The 21,920-nt window shown below is 35.9% G+C and overlaps 1 protein-coding gene across 2 annotated transcripts in view; it reads right to left on the bottom strand.

Annotated features, from left to right (window-relative positions):
* Positions 1-21,920, bottom strand: part of xylb (xylulokinase homolog (H. influenzae)) — a 128,697-nt gene that overhangs the window by 7,361 nt on the left and 99,416 nt on the right. For both annotated transcript variants that reach the window (XM_088642951.1, XM_088642950.1), the window contains one exon: positions 21,265-21,359. In XM_088642951.1, coding sequence (XP_088499077.1) covers positions 21,265-21,359 — 95 coding nt within the window. The remainder of the gene's footprint in view (positions 1-21,264; positions 21,360-21,920) is intronic.

The raw sequence follows: 21,920 nt of genomic DNA, 5'->3' as shown, positions 1-21,920 counted from the left end.
ATTTCGTTCCACTTCACAATTGTGTCCCACTTGTTGGTGATTCTTCACATAAAATAAAAAATTTATTTCTTTATGTTTGAAGCCTGAAATGTGGCAAAAGGTTGAAAAGTTCAAGGGGGCCGAATACTTTCGCAAGGCACTGTATATATATATTTCTTTAGGCAAAATGCTAAGTACTCAAAACCTTAGCCTGCCATGGATGAAACTGTCCTGTGTATGCCAGCAATGAAAAAAGGAGAAAAACAATACTGTTGCTACTGGTAGACGGGATATTAAGAACATAAAAAAGGTAACAAAGGACAGGAATCAAAGGGAGTCTCAATCTAGATTACAGGTTACTATAATTTTCAAATCACCCATACATTTACAACATATAGCTCTGATGTTTGCATTTGAAAATTGCAATCTGAAAAATGTTTTACTGTTCACATAACGAGCAACAAACACAAGTTGTCTTCAAAACTGTCTCATTGCCGAATAAGGCTAGATAATTTGTGACACCAAACTGAAGAGAAAAAAGCAGAATGTATTTAAGAATAAGAATAACCTCTCTGAAATGATTACAATGATGATTTGTTAATTGGTACTGTCATCTTTCAAAAGGATGATGTCACATGTATGTACACATATTTAAAGTGACTGTATCTTTCACTAAATGCCTTGATTTTCTTTATTTTAAAGTATGGTAAAATAGTATGTTACTCTGGTAATAATTTGTTTATTAAACTTTATTTTTGGCAGAAGACCACATTTACTGAATTATGTTGTATTGTAAAGTAATGAGTAATGTTTCTACAATATTTCTTCCATTCAATTACTATTCTACACAGCAATCGATAGTGTAGTTATACAGTACATGTTGCAGTGCATACATATTTTTCAGCCTTCAGGCTTGGTATGTGTTATTGTAGGTACCAAAAGAAATATATTGTGTGTAACATGTCAAATTCACAAGTCAATTTAGAAACATGATGGAAGTAAAACTACTGAGGGCGAAAAAGAAGTCCTAATAAAATGGATAAAAAATGATGTGAACCTTTTCCCATTGACCTCTGCCAAACTCATTCAAGGAAGATGAAGATCATCTGCTATTCCCCGAATAAACTTTCAAGCACTTCCATCTTCTGTGTCCTGTGGGTATGTCTCACAGTACAACAGAGAGAGTGTTCCATTCTCTTTGTCAATCATAACTGTGGCCTTATTGAAAGACAGCCAATTACTGCAGATGCTTTAACAGAAAGCCGATCCTTGCCCAGCAAGTAATCTTTATTGAAGTTGTCTCATAACTCTTATTTAAAGCACTACCACCAACCCAGCATGGCACATTTCACATTGCACCTGAAAGCCATATGTGTGACAAGTATGAAAAAGAGAAGGAGAGCTGCTTATGAATTATTATTATTATAGAGATGCACAGTCTGCAAATGTTTCACAGTCAACATGCCTGAAGAGAAAATAAACATCTACCAAATCAAGATTCTGAGATATGTCCAAAATTAATAACAAATGTCAAAGACTATACTGTTTAAGTGGTTTAGTTTTGAAAACTGTTTATTATCATGTGCTTTCAGATTGTAAATGCACTAGTCTGGCACATAATAGAACAAGCTGATTGTTAATTACTTGTTAATAACTTGATTGTAATAAATATTAAATTAATTTCAATATATATACATATAAGTATATATAAGGTCTAATTTAATTTAGAACCCTCAGATAATAAATTTAAGTTAAGTTAAATGATCAGTTAATAAAAATTTCAGTTACACTCATAATCACAATAATCTAATGCGGAGACTGCTCTGAACAAACTGAAAAACATCTATTAAATTTGTTTTATGTGCCTGTTTGACTTATACAGGACATTATGACCTAATAATTACTGAGAGGCAATACTTTTGAATTAAATGACTGCACTATAACTATGGATCTAGTTGTTTAAAGTACTACAGGGATCATACATAGACCATTATAACCACTGAAAAAATCTTATAGAAGATGAACACTTGTGAAATAGTCATTAACCATTTTTACGACTACTGTATTGTGTGGATTGAGCACACAAGGGGCACAACCACAAACGTGAATCAAATAAAATGCTCTTTCTTGGATAACGTGAATATATACGTCTACAAAAGTTTCTTATCTGTACTATATTAATTTTATTGTTATTTAAACCACATACTATGGAATCTGAAAAAATGCAGACGTACTATGGAAAGGACCAATTTAAATAAATGTTAAAAGTAAGGAATTTAGATCTTGCACATCAACAATAAAATAAAAATATGTACATAGATAAAATAAATAAAAATACAGTAAAAGAAAGTACTGCCTGAGAAAGGACAAATCACATGTATTAATTCTAGACCAGGTTGCCTTCAATATTACCTTTTTATTTATTTAGTTCGATTGTTGTCTTCTTCCATAGAAGCTCTGAGGTAATTAAAATATTAAGTTATGACCAAAAATATTTTTTTATTTTGAGAGAAGAGCAACCAGAATGACACTCAGAGCCTGAATTGTCATATTGGTATTTGGATGGTGGTCAGATTGATTCTACTGTATTTCCTGGAGCACAGAGCTGAGTCTATGTACAATGCTATTTGAAACAGCTAGAGAACACAATAAAAAATAACCCTCCATTTATATACAACTGTTACCAGAAGCAACAGGATCTGTGGGAACAAACATTAATTTGTTGATTTCAAGCAATAGAAGGAACTTCAATAACATGCAGTTAGGAATCTCAGTAACAAAAATCCATTCTATGTTTAGCAGGCTTATTCTATACAATCCATCAAGGATTCACCACAGCAGTTTACAGTTCTCAATCCTCACAATAGGATGACCCCAGACTAGTACATCTGCAATGTTAAGTGCTGCTTTGCCCTTCCAGGCTTTCACCCATAATTGCCTTCACTGTCTTGTCTTGTGGCACCAAACTTCTCCTCTCCTTGGCACCAGGGCTGAAGGATGCACTCAAACAGACATCTTGCACCAGCACCCCACCACATCTCTAGGCATCATTACCACCTTCACCATAGACACGCTGAATTTAATGATCCTGCTAAAGCAGATATCCTTCCTCTTGGGCAGTGGCTTGATGTCTTATGGACTTATGGATAGTATCCACCTTGTGGATCATACATTTATCACATGTAGATCTACAGCCACTCAAAAAAAGTCCCACGTGGGAGCCTTGTTTCACGTTATGCATTTATCCCACCCACTCAAAGGCTGAAATGAAATTAGATCTGATCTGAAGTTAAAAGAGTTTTCTCTTCCCTGATTTACAAAATGGGCTAATCCTAAGGATCCAAAAGGATTCCACAACAATGAGTTGTGAGTGTTGAGCTATGGGCTAAACAAATATGTATTAGTAAAGACACTCTAAACAGTATGCAACATAAACATACAAGTTGTGCTATTTACAAATAAGGCACCCCAGAGGCCCTCATCCTGACCGCCAAGAAAAACCGTGGACTGCTACCAAGTATTCAAATCCTCTATAATGCCTACAAAGGACAAAAGAAGATAAAGGTGCCTTCTAAACCAACAGAATACAACCTACAGTTAAATCTATCTCTGTAAATCTGGATGCTACAAAGTGAATGGAAAACCTATTCTAAAAATGCAGGAGAAGCTGTAACTCTGGGATTCTCTATACAGGAAATCAGAGTTTCCTAAGAACAGCATCTGTTTTATGCTGCGTTCCTGGACTGTTGAGTGAAATTTAATCAGAACTTAATTAACCAAAGTAAACAAAATGATTCCTTTCATCAATGTATTTCACACCCAGCACAACTTAGTGAACACCATAGTTCTTTCCTTGCTTTGAAGATCTGAGAACTATGAACATTAACCCTAGCTAGGTGTTAACCACTGTATATATATTCTTAAAGACACTTCAATAGTCATAGTAGCTCTTAAAATGTACACCATACAATTTATTATTGATTGACATCAAAAACATACATAACAAATGACAAACACAATAGAATATATTTATGAAATAATCTGCCGTGATATGAAAAACTGATTGTTCATTCGGGGATTACAAAAATCAGATTTAATAAATGCAGTGTTAAAATACCTTGAATATAACATGTGTTTTGATCTAACTCTCAGGTTTTATCAGTCTGATATAATTACATCACATTTATATATTCAGGTCCAAGTACATATGCATTTACTATCATGAACTAATCACACGTGTTTGGAATAATAAACTCATGAGAATTATAAATAAAGAAGTTTTATATTCAAAGATATTTAGGCCAAAGATCCTTAATCAGTTCAAACTTTCCACTGAGAAGATGGAGCTGGCTGTGATGATCTGTGGTGTACCTTGGCAGCTGCTTGCCTTGTGCAAGGAGTGTCCAAGGGAGAGAGAGAGATAAAGAGGAGAGAGCTGTGCCTAGTGTTACTGAGCACAGCTCTGCTTGGAAGTTATATCACCCTGAACTTCTGTCTTTAAAAATAGTCTGTGCACAGTTGTGCTTGGGAGTAGCTGCAAGTGAAACAGGTGGGGAGAACAGTTTGTCCTCGCTACTGATTGTAACAGAATATAATCAGATATTCAGGATATACAGTAGACAAAAAAGAGTCCAGGTGTCTTATTTAATTTATCAGGTGAAAATAACAGTGGGTTCACAAACATAAGATTTTATCTATTGCAGATAGAATATCCTGGGAAGAATTCTGTACTTTTTACTGACTCTCTCTCCCAGCCTGGCATTTTGTAGAAAGGTTCTGACTCAGACTGCTTGCAGTCACTTTGTTGGAAAAGTTAATTGGAGAGAGCACAGAACCAGTGAGTTAACCAACCAAAATTAGCTGGGTTCTAGATTTTAAGGTACGATATCACAGCTGGTGAGTTGTTTTGGATGTTATTAGGTATAATCTTGTTTCCCAACCTACAGGTCCCTCACTTGTGGATTTTCCTCTGGGTGATGGACAGTGACATCTGACCACTGTCCTGGCAGAAATAGCCTAGCTAGAGTCAATGGAACCCATCTATATGTCATTAGATATTTCTGAATAGATACAGCTTTAAGATGTCCAAGTCTGTGGATATCTAGGGAAATCTTTTTTTTATTATTGAATGAGGCTTCTGTTTAGCTGTATTCCTCTGCTTTTACAGAAAGACCTAAGCTTCCATGGTCAAGGCACAGAAAGATTATTAGAGGTCTTAATAACACTTAATTCTAAGTGAAATAATATGCCTTGCCACTAAACAGTGAACATAGTAATATGGTCAATTCGATTCCAGGCCACAGTATGCCCCAACAGGCACTGATGCCCTTTTTCTCCTACAGAAATATCGGTTTAGGTATCAGCTTCCAGCCCTTTCATTGACACGAGTCATCGCAAAACCAAGTACAAAGGCATATTTTGCTATATATTAAGCAGGCAAATCTTTTTCATTCCAGTAGTGGTTATACTGTATTCATTCAATGGTAAAAAAAAAACACTCATTACATAATTTGCAACACTGTAGGAATTATTCATTACACAGTTAAAGTGTAATGCAATACACAGACTATACAAATAAGGATTTTCTCTTTTTTCATCAGCATTGAACCAGAAAACGTAGTTTTTTCTAAATTTAAATAATTCTTCAGTCACATTTCTTGTTGATAGAATGCCTTAATTATCAGAAAAAAACGTCAGAAAATGTGCAGCATAACAGTCCACAATATTAAGATTTGTAGAAAATGTTTTTTAATTGCACCCTTTCAAGTGGATTACTTGTTACCATTTAATGGTTCACAGTTTATTTGCATTCACACTTCTTTTAGAACCCAATATCAGTTTTAAATTAAATTTACTTGGGCAATGTTTTCATGTTTTCAACTTGAGTTAAGGTAGACAAAATCCCAGTGGCTCTCATTGTATGTTATTCTTTTTTTAGAGTGAAGTGAGCTCTGTGGCTAAGGATCTGTCTGCGCCCGTGGCTGGAAAGTTGCGGGTTCGTACCCCGCAGCCGGCAGAGGAATCCTACTCCATTGGGCCCCTGAGCAAGGCCCTTAACCCCAGCTGCTCCAGGGGCTCCGTATAAATGGCTGACCCTGCACTCTGACCCCAAGCTTCTCTGTGTGTGTCATGGAGAGCAAGGTGGGACAAATTCCTAATACAATCAATTTTATATGGCCAATAAAGTAATTTTATCTTAACTTATAAAATGTTTAACTAAGGGAGTAGCATGTAAGAAAATTACCTTATTATAGCACATGATTAATATACTCCATATAAAAACCCAAAAAGGTTTGGAAAGGAGACTTCCCCATTCTTCCACACACAAGCCAGATACTCAGGAAAAGCTTAATGAAACAATGAAATTTAACACCCTGTAAAGCTTTCCCTTTTCAAACATTGCTGTACATCTGCCAGAGATCTGCCATTGCAAATTGGTTGTTGAGTGACCACAGATTTTGCAGTGACTGGGTTTTGTTAGTTATGCATGAAACACATACACATGTCCAGTAAGTGTTCTATGAGTTAGACAGTGATTAATTCATGAACCGGTTAGGGTCGGGAGTTGGGTCAGCGTGCGAGCTGCTAGGACCCAAGCACAGGTTAATTCCACACTGAAGTGTAAGAAGAAGATAAAACATGTTTTGGCTATAGGATCTTTCTTAACTGTAAGAAAAAAAAACTCCACAAAGGATGTGCAACAGTCTGGAATAAAAGCTGGGCCCAAGAGAAGTAAGGCAGTATAACTAAGTGCAATGCAAACATGCCACTCCTTTTACCTCAATTACTTTCTAAAAACAGATTTTTAGACCTATATACTGTGATCATTTCACACTTGCATGTATTCCTGTTGATTTATTTTTGTTACACTGTACATACTGTTCCTGTTCTTCATATTCACGTTAATAGATAAGTGCACTCTCCATTGCACTGAAGTATTTTGTGCCTGAAGTATTGTTCTATCCATACTTTGGAAGAAACAGATGGTTTTCGGAAGGCTTGGGAGGTAAAAAGCACTTTTGTTTGCAATTTTTTGCAATACTAAGTAAATTGCTTCAGCTATTATGGCCATATATACAATGATTACTTAACCATGTACTGTACATGAACAACCAAGTTGTGTATACACAAATATAAGTAAATGAGGAAAAAAGCAATACAAAGCTCAACATCAAAAGGAAGGAAAGGTTGAAAGGATTTTCACAGACGTTTTTAGCCTAGTTACTTAACAATGAGAACCTGACCAACAAGAGACACCTGTCAACCAGCTGTCCTAATACTTCTGCTTCTTCAAAATGAAGAAATGCAACACTACACAGTAAATTTGCTTGATTGACTTTTGGGTAGAACTGATTTGTCTATAAAAAATACTTAGCAGTTGTAGTTATCAATCATGTTTGTTTGTTTTTTCTTTATGACACATGATTATTATTGGAGTTCATTTTGGAAAACCCACTTTGACTCACCTGTATGATTTGGCACTGTATGAATATGGAATATACAATAGGATAATAGCATAGGACATACATATGGAAGACTGTGGGTCCAAGTTCCCATTGTTAACTATTGTTTTACCCATTAAAATTGATTTGACTCAGACCGTTCTAGATTTTAGAGCAATGAGGAAATATTTGTCTCACTATGGATAAAAGCCAATTAATTTAATAATACTGAAATAGTTCAGTGTGCAAAATGTTCTTTACAATTCATGGAAGGTTAATGCAGTGAGATGTCCATCTCTTCAGCAACAGGAAAAGAAAAAAAACATAATTACAGGTATAACACCATTCAGCTGTTTAGCATTTTTCTGACAGTGGGTTTTTTTTCACAGCAATGTTTTAAGTTAAGGGCCTCACACTTTAAACACCTTCTAGAAAGTTTCACACAATTTCTTTTGGTGATGGAATGAGGCACACAAATCTCCTCAACTTTATCTACAAATACCTGTCAGTAGTTTCAGGGAGATCTATTATAAAGTATATGAACACTGAGCGATTACATACATTGTAAGTGGGACATTAATAATTATTTGATTTCTCCTTACTCACAAAGGGTTAAATCAAACAAAAAAGGTTAGTTTATCCATCTCATTTTCACTTGCTAGAATCATATGACATTTTAGCAAAGTTTATTTGAAAGTCTGTGAACTCCCTTATGCTAGAATATTTATCACAGATTGGAAAGTGTGTAAAAGGTGAAGCAAGACAGAAGTGCTTTAACAAGGCACTACATTAATATAAATCAACAATGCTGTTCTGTACAGTATACTGTATTTTCAAGTATTTGTTTGCACACATTTGTAATCAATACAAATGCTCCCACACTAAAATGAAAACTTTGCACAGTAAGGCCATACAAGTTATTTTTGGGAATGATGTAAATTATTTGAGTTCCTGGCTAAATACAGTAGCCTTTGCCTACTTTGCTAAGTATTTTTAACACGGACAGCGATGGACTGGTGTCCCATCCAGGGTGCACTCTGCTTTGAGCCCACTATTTGTTGGGTAGGCTCCGGCTCCTTGTGAGCCGAAATGGAAAGAAGCAGTTAAAAAATCAGTCCTAGAGTGTGGCCTATTTTTTTCATTTTTGCAGTTTCTTTTTTTTTGGTTGTACCATGCGTCTGGTGTTGATAGCAAAGCACCGTCAACTGTATTCAAAATTTCATATACAGTACCTGTACAATTCTGAGAAAACGTTTTTGAATCCCTTACGATTTTCACATCTTCCACATACTGTATTTGAAACCTAAAATGTTATTCAATCCTAATAATAGATCATGTTAACCCGATGAAACAAATAATACGTGATTCATCCTCAAATGATGCAACATTCAATATCCATGTTTTACAAAGTACTGAATGTAAACCTTTAGATTCAGTAACCTGTGGCACCCTCTTGAGCAGCAATTACTGCAACAAAATGTTTCCTATAATGATTGATCAGTCTCTCACATCAGTTTCAAGGAATTTTTGCCATTCCTCTTCACAGAACTTAAGATCTGTGACATTTGAGGGCTGCCTTGCACACAAATCACTTCAGGTCCTGTCACACCATTTTATTGGGGTTTAAGGAAAGATTTTGACTAGGCCATTGGAAAACACAGAATTTCTTCTTCTGCAGCCATTCTTTTGTAGATCTGTTTGTATGTTTAGGATCATGGTCTTGGTGCGACACCTACTTTAGTTTCAGCTTCAGGTCACGGGTCTGACATTCTCTTCCAGAATCTTCAGATACAGTGCAAAATCCATTGCGGTGTCAATAATGGTTGGAATTAAATGATTCTGCTTAAAAGCTGTGTTTAGTTTTTGCCAACTATAACATTTCTTGTTGAGGTCAAGGAACTCTAGCGTTGACTCATTTGTCCAGAGAGTGTTGTTCCAGAGGTCTTAAGGTTCATCTATGTGCTTTTTGCCAAGCTTCACATGAACAGCAGTGTTTTTGTTTTGAAGAGCGGTGGTTTTCTCCTTGCTGATATTCCATGAACACTGTTATTGTTCAGTCATTTTGTGATAGTTGAGCCATATACAGTCACATTAACCAAGGCAAGAGTGGCCTGCAGTTCCTTGAATGTTACTTGGGGGTTCTTTGTAACTTCTTTGTTTATTTTATGTTTTGGAGAGATTTTTGTAGGATGACTAGAGTGACTGTGGTCTTGAACTTTCTCCATTTGTAGACTGTCAGATAGCGGATGGTGGAGACCCAAGTGGTTTTGTATTCCTTTCTGGACTGATGAGCAAGTCTTTTTCTGTGGTCCTCAGATATTTGCTTAGATTGTGGCATGACAAACTCACAGCATTTCTGATCTTTATATCAAGTAGGGCCTTTCAGCTCAGTCACCAGGATCCACCTAATTATTTTAATAACACCTGATTCTATTCATTCTCTTAATTGAGCTAATGAAACTTACTTTTTCTCAACACTGTAAATAACAGTAAATATTATTTTGTTTGATGTCAGGATTACTAATACTATATTAATATGTCCAAGGTCGATTTTTTTTAAAAGTCTACCCCGAATTACACTTTTGCAAATATTTCGAGATATTAATAATTGGAATTTCCAAAGGCTAACATTTCTTCCACTTTTCATATTTGTCTATAAACTCCAGTGAACAAACTGTATTTGCTGATTTTTAAACAGACACCATAGGAAATTACTGCTCTGAGGTTTTGGAGGAACACAAGCTTCACTTCCCTTATACAGTATGTATAAGGCATTTTATGAGTTGAAAATACAAGAGAACACCAATCATTAGAACACCATTTATATAAATTCCTATTTTAGTAAAAGAGTCTTTGAATTGTCTTTTCCAATTAGTGCCATTTATTTCCCCACAACCCAAAGTTCCACTGTGTGTAGTCTATTTCAGAGTGTGTTACTGTGACTAAGGATTAAGGACTGAGTGATTTTAACTGAGAAAGCTCAATATTGAACTCTCCAGCTGTAAACAGAAGAATGTTTTTTGTGTCTATGATAATGCATAATATAAGTGTCAAAGTTTATTTTTCTACCACAATGTAATTCACAGAAGAATAAAGACATCATGGTAACTTGTTCACTATTACCTGATAAGTGGGGTGAATTAAGAATCTTTTATAAATTTGTTTACTGGGTAAGATAGCATCAGAACTGATTTCTTATTTACAAAACATTGAACTCAAACCTCTTAAAACTCTTTCACCAATAACATTAATTGGTTACAGTATAAATGTCTTCTCATATAAATTCTCAATGTTGAAAACATTTAAAATATTTTTACATACAGTATAAAGTTAAGCCAAAGGAGGCAGTGAAACTTTCATTATAATATCGACACATTCAGGTATAAAACTTTATTTTTCATGATTATTATATGCTGTAACTGTTAGCATTCCAGGCATCAAAAACAGAAATATCCAGGATTATTTCAATTTAATCACAACACATTTCAGTGAAAAAAAAGACAATTAAAATTAATTACAAACCGTGGGATATATTATTTCAATGTTGCTTTGGGTTTGTACTGTAAGTCTACCATTCTTTTCTTTTTGCTAGACTTGCTACATTCACATTTTTTTCACGTTCCAAACATTTGTAAATTTGAGAAAATTCTTAAATCAATTCTAAACTCAAGCATTTTATTTACACTTTCAAGTCAAATAATTGAATTAAAAAATGGACAAAGTATTTCAAAGTACAGATGCAGCCATTCAAAATGGGTGAGGTATTTCGCGGCATACCGCGACACGCCCACCGGGGTATCACGCGGTTCACGTGTGTCACGTGACTAACTATCCGGCGTCGCCTTGTAAAACCGCCAGGGGGAGCTTAACCTCTCATGTACAGCATTTGAGCCTTTAATTTTGAACTGTGTATTACAGCATGTTAATCATCAGTCATTAAAATGTTGGTATATTTTATGAAAGCAAGATTGCTCAGTTGGACAAAAGTACACAACCTAACTTTATCAGAAATATTTATGCATCAAAGCCTTTACTGAAGATATTACTAATTGTATTAATAATGGATGACTTTGGACAAGCTGTATACTCAAAGTATAATTTCTTTAGCACATTTGTACAAGCACTTGGAATCTGTCCAAGCCATACTTTGTCAGGCATTTCGTTTTACTTCAACGGGCATAAAAACTTCCTTGCTTTTAACAGGGCGTTTCATAATTTCTAACTACGAAAATGATTTAAAATGCGACACCTATCATGAAAAGAAAAAAATACACACCAGTATTCCATTTCTCCCTAAACATTGTAAGCTTCGAAGTCTTTAACTAACGTGATACCGGAGTCAACAAGCATACTTTTAGAATTTGATTTAAAGGGAATATAATATGGAATCGCGTATCTCAAGAATTTAATAACGGTATGATTATATCCGTGTACTGCGGGAGGGCTGTTTCGCCTGCCTGCTTATGCGAGCTGTCTTGTAGCCTACTGGTCTAGTTGCGTGACTACCAACTGGCAGGTTGTGTGTTCGAATCCAGCTGGTGCTGGACCTTTCAGTTTTATTTATTTATTTTTTAATCGCGTAACATAAACATATTACCGTATGCAAACTGTACTGTATACAATATGTATATGTATATTTAATGTCTTAACTGTGCCCGTTTAAGTATTGAATATTCATATCTAATTTTACCACTGAAGGGAAATCTTAACATAAACATACAGTATATGGCTGGTCTCGGTACTTTAAAGAAAAAAATACACACCAGTATTCCATTTCTCCCTAAACATTGTAAGCTTCGAATGAAACCACTAAATAAAGACATAAATATAGAAATCTTAAGATTTGTTTTATTTAATGTTGGTAGCAGGATGAACTGTCAGAGTGTATATTTTGTCGCAAAGTTGCTACAAGATGTTAACAGTGAAAAAGGTATTTAGAAATGAGTTATTTCAAGATGAAAAAGAAAACATACACGAAACATGGTTTCATTACGACCAGAATCGGTCTTGAGATATTTTTAACTTGATTTACAGTATTTGAGAGGTATGTCTTAACACCGATACTACAGTGCTTAAGTACTGCTCACGTATATGTTTCTAGGTTTATATTATGCATTTCATACGGTCAAATTACTTTTGAGCAACTAATAAGAAGCGCGAAACGGTATGCGTTTTAGTTTCGTTTTGTGCTGGAACCCGTGGATTGATTAGAGATATCAAGTACATACAAGTCATTTTTTAAATGTTGTAGTTCGTCTTGAAAAAATGTTACGAGTACATCATCTATCAACAATTACACAGGTTCTGTTTCCATATTGCGGATTTTGGTTAGGTACAGTATTATCAAATCCAGTGGCGCTGTGTGTTACTTTACTGATTCCCAATCTGTGATTGAAACCTGTAAAACCGGTTTAATTCGTCACAGCCAGCACTCTTCAGGTGTGAGGGTCTTCTGCTCAGAATGAAACGCTAAAATGTTTGTGTATATTCTAATGGTAGTGGGGGCAGGGTGTGTGGGAACAGGTTTGTTCTTCACACCTGAAACATTTTCTCTGAAAGGATTTTCTTAGCAGTTTAACCGATCTTGTTACAGCATGTTACAGTTTACTATTATTAACCATATTAATTTTAAGTGCTTAATGTAAAATCTTGTAAAAATATATTTTCATTGTTCAAATATACATTAAGTCTGACTATCATATAATAAGTTAAATACAAAACTAAAGAAAAAATAGGGTTAAATATAATTCAAAATATTTTGCTAACAATGTTAACTGTTTATGAATAATAAAATGTATTAACTAAGGAGTAGGATGGCACAGTTGTTAGCATGTTTTTTGTTTTGTTTCTTTTTCATAAATACAACAGTAGTACCTGATGTCTCAGCGCCTTTCAAAATTAAATTATGCATGCAAACCTGTGAACTAGAAAGATAACTAAGATATCCATCCATTTATAATGGTGGCAAAGTGGTTAGCATTGCTATCTTGGAGCACTGGGGTCCTAGATTCAATTCCTGCCATCCTGTGTGTGTGGGGTTTGCATGTTCTCTCTGGGTTACATGGTTTTTCTCCGTATGTGTGATATGACTCCCTCTCGCACTCCAAAACATACTGGTAAGTTAATTGGTTTATGGGAAAACTGGCCCTGGTGTGTGTGTGTTTGTGTCTGTCTGTCCTGTGATGGACTGGCGCTATGTCCAGGGTGTATTCTGCCTTGTGTCCGTTGCTTACTGGGATAGGCTCCAAATCCTCAGTACTGGATAAAGAGATTAGAAATAGATGGACTATACACAGTGTTAGAAACCCACTATGAAATGGCAGCATCTCACTGAGAATAAAATATTTTATAGTGCTGGCCTTTCCACCTCTCTTGCACATCAGTATCCATACCTAGTTATTTAAACAAATTACCTCTAATTATAAACATCTTAATATGCTGGCTCTGTGGATCTGCATCAGCTATGTTTGCCCATTCCTTCAATTCATGTGCATCCAACACAAAGTTCAATACTAGTAACTGCACAAAATCTAAAATACAATCCTCATTTCAGTATCTATGTAAACATATAGTCTGTTAACTTCATCATCTTCATCAAAAGTATGCCTAACCCCATTAGGAAGTGTTCTTGTTATCAGTGTATTCCTTAGCTTTCCCAAAATTATCTTCTTCTTACCAACATCTCTAGTCTTTTATCCTGCAATAACTCAGCCAACACTTAAATCCCCAAAAGCTGCTTGTGTTAATTTCTTTAAATCACAAATATCATGTGTAAATACTGGCCATTTAATACTCTGCATTGTGGGATAATAGTTTATTTTAAAGGGAACTAGAGAAACTAAGAACTAGAGAAATTAAGAAAGGCTTTTTTTTCCTAGAATTAATAAATGCACATCCTGTTCACTGGGGAAATTAAATCCACACTGAGCAATCTTCAATATGTTCAGAATATGACAGCGAGAATCCTATCAGGGATGCATTACACCTGTTTTCAAGTCCTTGCACTGGTTACCTATCAGGTTTCGAGTCAACTTCAAATTCCTCATCCTCATTCTGTACCTACAGTATATGGCTTATTATCTGTCTACTCCCCCACCTTTGTCTGTCTGACTCTGGTCTTCTAGCTGTCCTCAAGAACATCTACATTCTGTGGGTGACAGGGTCTTCTCCAGCTGCACCCCAGAGCTCTCAATTTGTATTCCCAGTGATATCAGTCACGTACCCTGAGTGCATTTAAATCTAACCTCAGAACCTTTCTTTTCAGAAGACTTAGTGTCTGTATCTGCTTCATTTTCTAATTTTGGTCGCACCTCTAACTGCTTGTCTTTCTTATATGTATTTACTTTGTAATCTGTGGTCCTTTTATCTGTTTTTTACATCTACCATATTGCTTTGAGATGCCACCTTTAATGGTAATATATAAAATAAAGTTTTTTATTATTGTTAGAGGGAAACATGATCAGATTTTCCCTGGTTCAGAAAAAAAGATCTAAAGTATACTAGTTTGTCACTCTTCTCATTCCCTTTGCTAAATGACTTTTCATACTAATCTGATCAATCTAACTGCCAGTTTTCTGTGCTTTCTCTATCCTGCTAGATTTGCAATTATTCTGAAAATTTTCATCTTGAAATAACTCATTTCTAAATACCCTTTTCACTGTTAACATCTTGCAGCAACCCTGCGACAAAATATACACTTAGCTCAACCTGACAGTTCATCCTGCTACCAACATTAAATAAAACAAATCTTAAGATTTCTATATTTATGTCTTTATTTAGTGGTTTCATTAGTGACAAAGGCTAAACTTTCTTGGAAAAATGTCTTTTATGTGTTGCGGAAAAAACTGACTTGCTTTAACAAAATATGTTTACAAGTCCTTTCACCTGGCAGTTTACCTAAATGCCCAACTATCTGAGAAGCCCTCCATGAAACCATAGTTGCTATTAATTCATTTAGGGCTCACTGACAGAATTGCTGTTTTTTATGCATGCTAATTTCTGATTCCTCACTCTGTTTCATGTTTATAGATAAGACTATTGATCGCGAAGGGAAATTGATGTACATGTTTACATGTTCTTTTGTAACATAGACCTTTTTGTGATTTTTTTGTATATCTAAGCAAGTGTTCCTGCATCCCTCTTCTGCACTATAGGCATGGCTTTTATTCTGTTTGCTCCATTTCTAAAACGTTTTGCTCATGTGCATTTTTGTATTTTTTTACACCTCTAGCACTTTAACGTCCTGAATTTTCATTTGCCTTAATTTGTAGAATGAATTTGAGTTTTAGCCTTAAAAATCTTAAGTTTTCACTATCTTTTGTTTCTTGTCCTACAACTGTTATTATTGATCACCATGACTTCATTCAGCCTTTCCTGAACGTCTATGACAGGCAGAGAGAGTGCTGTTTCTGGTGCGATCTTTTGCAGCTGACATTTCACTGTTTTAAACGAACAAGAAATTAGATTGCTCATAAATCACTTATTCTATATAAATACAGCGTAATTGCCCTCCGAAAATCCTCTTTTTCTTGTTCGTTTTAGAGACCTTGATCGAAACTGATTTTAGATGTCAGAAAGGATTTATTTTCTCTGTATTTCCTACATTGCTTTGTCGAGATTTTAACTTTATTTTTAGGCTCAGATTTCAACTATAAATCATACACTAATTAATAGCAGTAAATACTGATGTTTTGCTCCCTCTTACCACAAAAATATATATGTTTTGTAGCTGGGATGAACTTTATTTCGTACGCGTAGCTACTGCGATTTGGACACGAAGCGGTTAAAGATGGCGGCAAATCAGGCACCCAGAGAGGGGGGGGGGGGGGCGTCTTCTCGCCTCCATAACTAAAATGCCAAATAGGAGTGGCTTAAGCGACATACACAGTCGTGTAACTGACAGTTTGAGGTAGCCTATCGTGTAAATTTCGCTTTGTTGCTGATAGGTTAAGCTTTCGAAACTCTGCCCCAAAGTCATGTGACTGATTTTTCGCCCTGTTTCGTTGGTTAAACGCAATGATCACAAGCACCACCATGGTAACTGGGATGTGTAGTTTTTAATTCAGTTTGAATTATAACTGTACGTACTGTCTTCATATTTGGCCAGGGCTTTAAAGAGAAGGCGCGCCAAAAAATTTCGGTGCCGTCGTCTCCGCTTTAAAGGTACCCCCGTGCTGGAAGAATTTGACCTCGGAACGTTTGCCCAGCGTACTTAAACTTAATATGGTCAGTAACGGTAAACAGTAACATGGTAAGAAGGAGCACGTACAAACGTTTTCGAAATAACCACATGTAAGACTCTGATCCTAAAAATGTTTAGGGAGAAAGTGGAATACTGGTGTGTATTTTTTCTTTAAACTACCAATACCAGCCATATACAGTCTGTAACGTAGGGATTTCTATATGTCTTTATTTAGTGTTTACATTAGCGACAAAGGCTAAACTTTTAGCTTCAGTAACGTGTACATATCTCCCCTTTTTATAAAACGACTTGGTTGAAAACTGTTCCAGAGCCACTGTTGTTTCATCAGTGAAAAGTACATCATGAAATGCCTCTCCCTGTTCAATCCACTGGAAAAAGAAAAGGAGCATAAAGCTTCTGATGGTCATAAACGATATTCATTTAGGAGCAGCATCAGAGGTATGTTTTTAACTGCACTGCATTGGAGAGAATACCATAGTGTGTTTTTTTTTTTACTCCCTGGCGGAAACTGGCTTCCAGAAGAATCAGTATGGCTCAGAGATTAAATAAAACTTCACAGACATTAACGAAGAGCATAACGCGTGTACTGCATACACTGCAAGTACAACCCAACTCTCTGCAGGAGTGCTGGCTGTGACGAATTGAACCGGTTTCACGGGTATTTTCAAAGTAGGAGGCGAGATTTCCAGCGAAAGACACCCCCCCCCCCTCAAAAACCCAGTAAATACAGTACTTACTAGTTAAAGGCTAGGCTCCCGACTACGGCGAAAGGAACCCTTCTTTCATTAGAAGACAATGAACATATTTTAGCCCTGAATGAATTAATAGCAAACATAGTTTACATAAAAGACATTTTTCCAAGAAAGTTTAGCCTTTGTCACTAATGAAACCACTAAATAAAGACATATATAGAAAAATCTTAAGATTTTTAAAATACATGACTTTGCTAAAATTTATTTGAAAATAAAAACAATTACAACCGCCAGGGGAGAGAGAGAACAGGGGAGGGATGTTGGTTTTGCATAAGGGGCGGGGCTATGGAAAGTAGGTATGTTTGGGAATGTGTAGTTACATGTTCTGGCTGTTTGTGAATTATCGTTGTTGAGTATGGAGTGTTGAGGTATTGATTTTGTGTAATGCTTTATGTTGAAAATTGAGGTGGATTTTGTTTATGATAAACAGGATAAACTGGGATGGGAGGAAGGTTTGGTTTTGCATAAGGGGCGGGATTATGATAATTGGAGGACTTGCGAGTGTAAAATGGTTTGATTATTTGATTTTGTATTGTGGTTGTTATCTATGTTTTTGGTTGGTATTATGTTTATATGGTTGTTTTTGTTGGTTGGTTGTTATTATGGTTATTAATAATACGATCTATAGTTGAAATCTGAGCCTAAATAAAAAGAAAAAGCAAGTGATTAGGTTTATGAGCAATCTAATTACTTATTCGTTTAAAAAGCTATATAAAATAAAGTTTATTATTAATTTGCTGGACAGAGCGGTGAACATTATTATGCATAAGACAAAGATAACGATCCTGATCAGTTTAGAAATCTGTGTACGCTGTAAGGTTTTTATTTCTTAAACTTTTAAAATACACGTTTAGAATTGAAAGAAATCCTCTTCCTGGTATAGCAAACCAGCACGTCTTTTTTCTCCAATCAGAGGGGTGTCAGATGGTGTCAGCCAATCACCATTCTGCGTTGGGTAGCAACGGGTGACTGTTCTCAGGCGGAAGATGTAAACAGCTTAATGTTCGTGTTAAATATTTTTTTTTAATTAAAATTCATTCTATACAGCAATCGCATATTTGGGTACCGTTTCATAAAACTTTCATGCTTAAAATGTTTAGGGAGAAATGGAAGACTGGTGTGTATTTTTTCTTTAAACTACCAAGACCAGCCATACACAGTACAGTTTACATACATACAGTAATGTTTTAAATTAATATCGTTTATGACCTTCAGATGCGTTATGCTCCTCTTCTTTTTATGCTCAGCTACTAAAATTTCCCTTTAGTGGTAAAATCCATATAAATATTCAAAACTAAGCGGATTAAAATGTGCACAGTAAAGACATTAAATGATTCAATCTTTGCACTACCAACCAATGCACCACGAGTGCCCCTGTCGGTCATTTTGGCCAGCCAATCACTTGCCCTGCGGTATGCTCCGGTGCCCCGCGGTGGCTTGTGGGTAGGTTACCGTACCGCGGGTTTTTACCGCGCATTTTGAATGGCTGCATCTGTATAGTAACATCCATACATGTTAGTGCAATTAGCTGTCATGTCTCCCCAAACATCTGAAATTGTTGCAGATAATCTCAATCACAAAAACACTGTGTCACTGTGCATGAACCACAAACAGCCAATCATATGTGGAAATGTCATTTTAAATTCAAAGTACCTTATACTCTATTTAAAAGTCAGTCCCTTTTAATTATTCAACAAGCTTGCACTCATCTCTCCCAAGAGCTTGAGCTAATTCTGCCTCAACTTGCCTCATATCTCCTGTCCTGATGTAACCCCAGAATATTTTTTTAATAGTTGGAGGCTGGCATGTAATTTACTTTCACAATTCCACATCCAAAGGGAATGAAGCATTTAATGAAGAAGCAGTGACTCATAAAGTAAGCCACTCTGTAGCTGATAAGTCTTGATCTGGGATTCAGAGTTCAAGTGCTAAAAAAGCTTTTACAGGGTGATTGGTGGCTGAGCTTGTACTCTAACCAAATGCTCCTGCACAATTTTGTAGCTGGTACATTCCCACTTTAAAGGACAACCAGAGTCCAATGGGCTGGTGTTATTTTCTTGGTAATTTCCCAGCTGGAAATGTTGGAACATGCAGTCTATGTGCTTTAATAGCTGGGATTTTGCAATATCTAAACAAACTAGTAATGCAAGACTAAATAATGTTCATATAATGTAAGGAATTCCTATGTAGCACTTCTAGCGCAATATTCAGTGTCAGTATGCTAATCGTATTGGTCATTCCATCGTCAAAACCTGCCAGTTTGTTCTTAGAAACTATATACAGTAGTATAGCACACTGCTCAAGGCTGCACTATATAAATGTACTGACCTAGTCCAACCATCAGATTAGATCCATTTCTCTCTGAGCTAGTCTCTTTTATTGTGCAAAATCAGCTCTCTGACTGCTGAAGCCAATTTCTATAATACTCTCATTAGAAATGTGAACCCTGACTTATTCCTCTCTCAGTCTCTGGAGTGCTCCTACACTACCTTCCATCATTCTACTCCCTGAGCTACACTCCCGGAAGCTGCCCTGTTACATTCTACCAGCTGCTTAAAGCAAAATGATATGTTCAAAAACACCATATTACATACTGCATGGGCTCAGGGATACTCCATGCGTTTATATAAAGTATTGTTAAATAGTACCTGGGAAACAAATCCATTGAATCATAATCATAGTTATCAAAGTACAGCACAACTGAATAAAAACGCTTTAACTCTAATTCAACTAATGTATTGCACAGAAAATAATAATAGTAAACAAGAATTCTGCATAGAACATAGGTCAAAATGCATAAAGCCTGCTCATTTTTATTTCTACTTTGGTGGTAGAAACACAGGAGGAGATGGATCTTTTTGCATGCAGAAGGGACTTTTATTTCCTGACATTTCTTCTCTTTCTTTGAGCGGGTGCTGCTCATAGTCACAGCACACCCAGAACTATAGGAAAAAAAGAACTACAGTACTTCCATCAAATTCTGTCATCATGCAAACAGTTGTGAGAGTTTTGAGGCTCTATGATAATTACAGTAACATTAAAGATCTCAATCACCTCATAATAATAAAATCATGTTGCAATGACAGTTAGGCTTTTTATTCATGTTTTGTTTCACTGAGAGAATTATAAATGTCGTTCTTTAGTGGAAGTGATGCATTTGGGCTATGTGGAAAATCTCAACTTTGAGAAATTACCAGGCAACATTTCTCATGGAGTTTAATTGAACTCCAGAATATTATTTTATAATTAATAAAACAGGAATGTTAAAATCAGGAGCCATTTTGATCAGTAGGTAACTATTTTATGTAGCATTATGGAGATAATATGAGCCTGTCGAATTGTAATATTGCAATAGTTTATACTCAGACTTTTTTTATATTTCTCAACAGAAATCAATGTTATTTTCTGTACATTATGTTCATGTTATTTAATCCGTGGTAAAGTTTTATATCAGCTAAAAACATATTATTGTAGCACTTGAGAAAAAGAGTACTAAAATATGTGTGTGTATAGTACAAGGCAATGCTTTAACAGTGCTTCGCTGACAAACGGAAATGCTTTTTATACTGGTACCATCACAGGCAAAGTTCTGGTCATTTCTTAACTAAGATGCACTCCTTAGGAACGTTTTGGTTTTTCTTGTATTTATGGTGACTGGAGGAGTATTGAACTCAAGTTGTAGACTGGTTTTGTCACCCTTCCTCCTTGTTACATCACATTCTGCTTTGAAATCTCTGTAAAGCAATGGTTCTTTCTGGAGTAGTTCGGTGATTGCTACATCTAAATAATCTAAGCAAGAAATATGTACGACAACATGAGGAAAATATTAAATCAAATAGCTTGAACATGAAAGTGAAGATATTATTTCTTTAGAAGGTCTGTACCCCACCTGCTCTGCTCCTGGTGTTGGTGACACTGCAAGCTTAGGTTCCAAGGCTTGTCCAACAGCTTCAGCAAAGTGCACACCTTTCTCAGCAACAAACCCTATAAAATACAAAAACCAGGTTCAACAGATTTAAAACATTGAGTGACAGAGATTCAGCTCTGATACACGTAGAATGTGAAACCCTTGAGCAATAAATTGACTTCTTCAATCTCTTGGCAAACAGATTGAATTTAAAATGTGTCCTCATACTGAATGCGTGAAAGCGTCCTTGCTGCTACCCCATTTGGGGGTGTCAAGGAGCCCAGTATGTGACTTGTGATTTCACTCCTGCACAAATGTTTTTTGTGTGTTTACATGACCTACCATTGGACTTCTATTAATATTAAGCCTCTGTAAACCTGGGAGACCAATTTCTGCTCCCTATATGGGCCACTTCACCTCCAGATATTGACATCTAACCTAACAGGTATGGTTTTCTTTACTTTTCTGTCATGTGCACAGAGTTTTGGTGTGATGAACTAAGGCTCAGTATCAGTTTTTCCTTTTTGAAGGAAGTTCATAAAGAGCAGTGATATCAAGGCAAGTGTTGTGGTGCAGAGCACATCTGGTTTATATATCCTCTGTCTTTTTGGTACGCTGCTCTCTCAGGTGTAAGTTTG

Source organism: Lepisosteus platostomus, chromosome 8 (assembly GCF_059453375.1).
Source record: "Lepisosteus platostomus isolate fLepPlt1 chromosome 8, fLepPlt1.hap1, whole genome shotgun sequence".
Lineage (NCBI taxonomy): Eukaryota > Metazoa > Chordata > Actinopteri > Semionotiformes > Lepisosteidae > Lepisosteus > Lepisosteus platostomus.
This window is presented reverse-complemented; position numbering and strand designations above follow the sequence as displayed.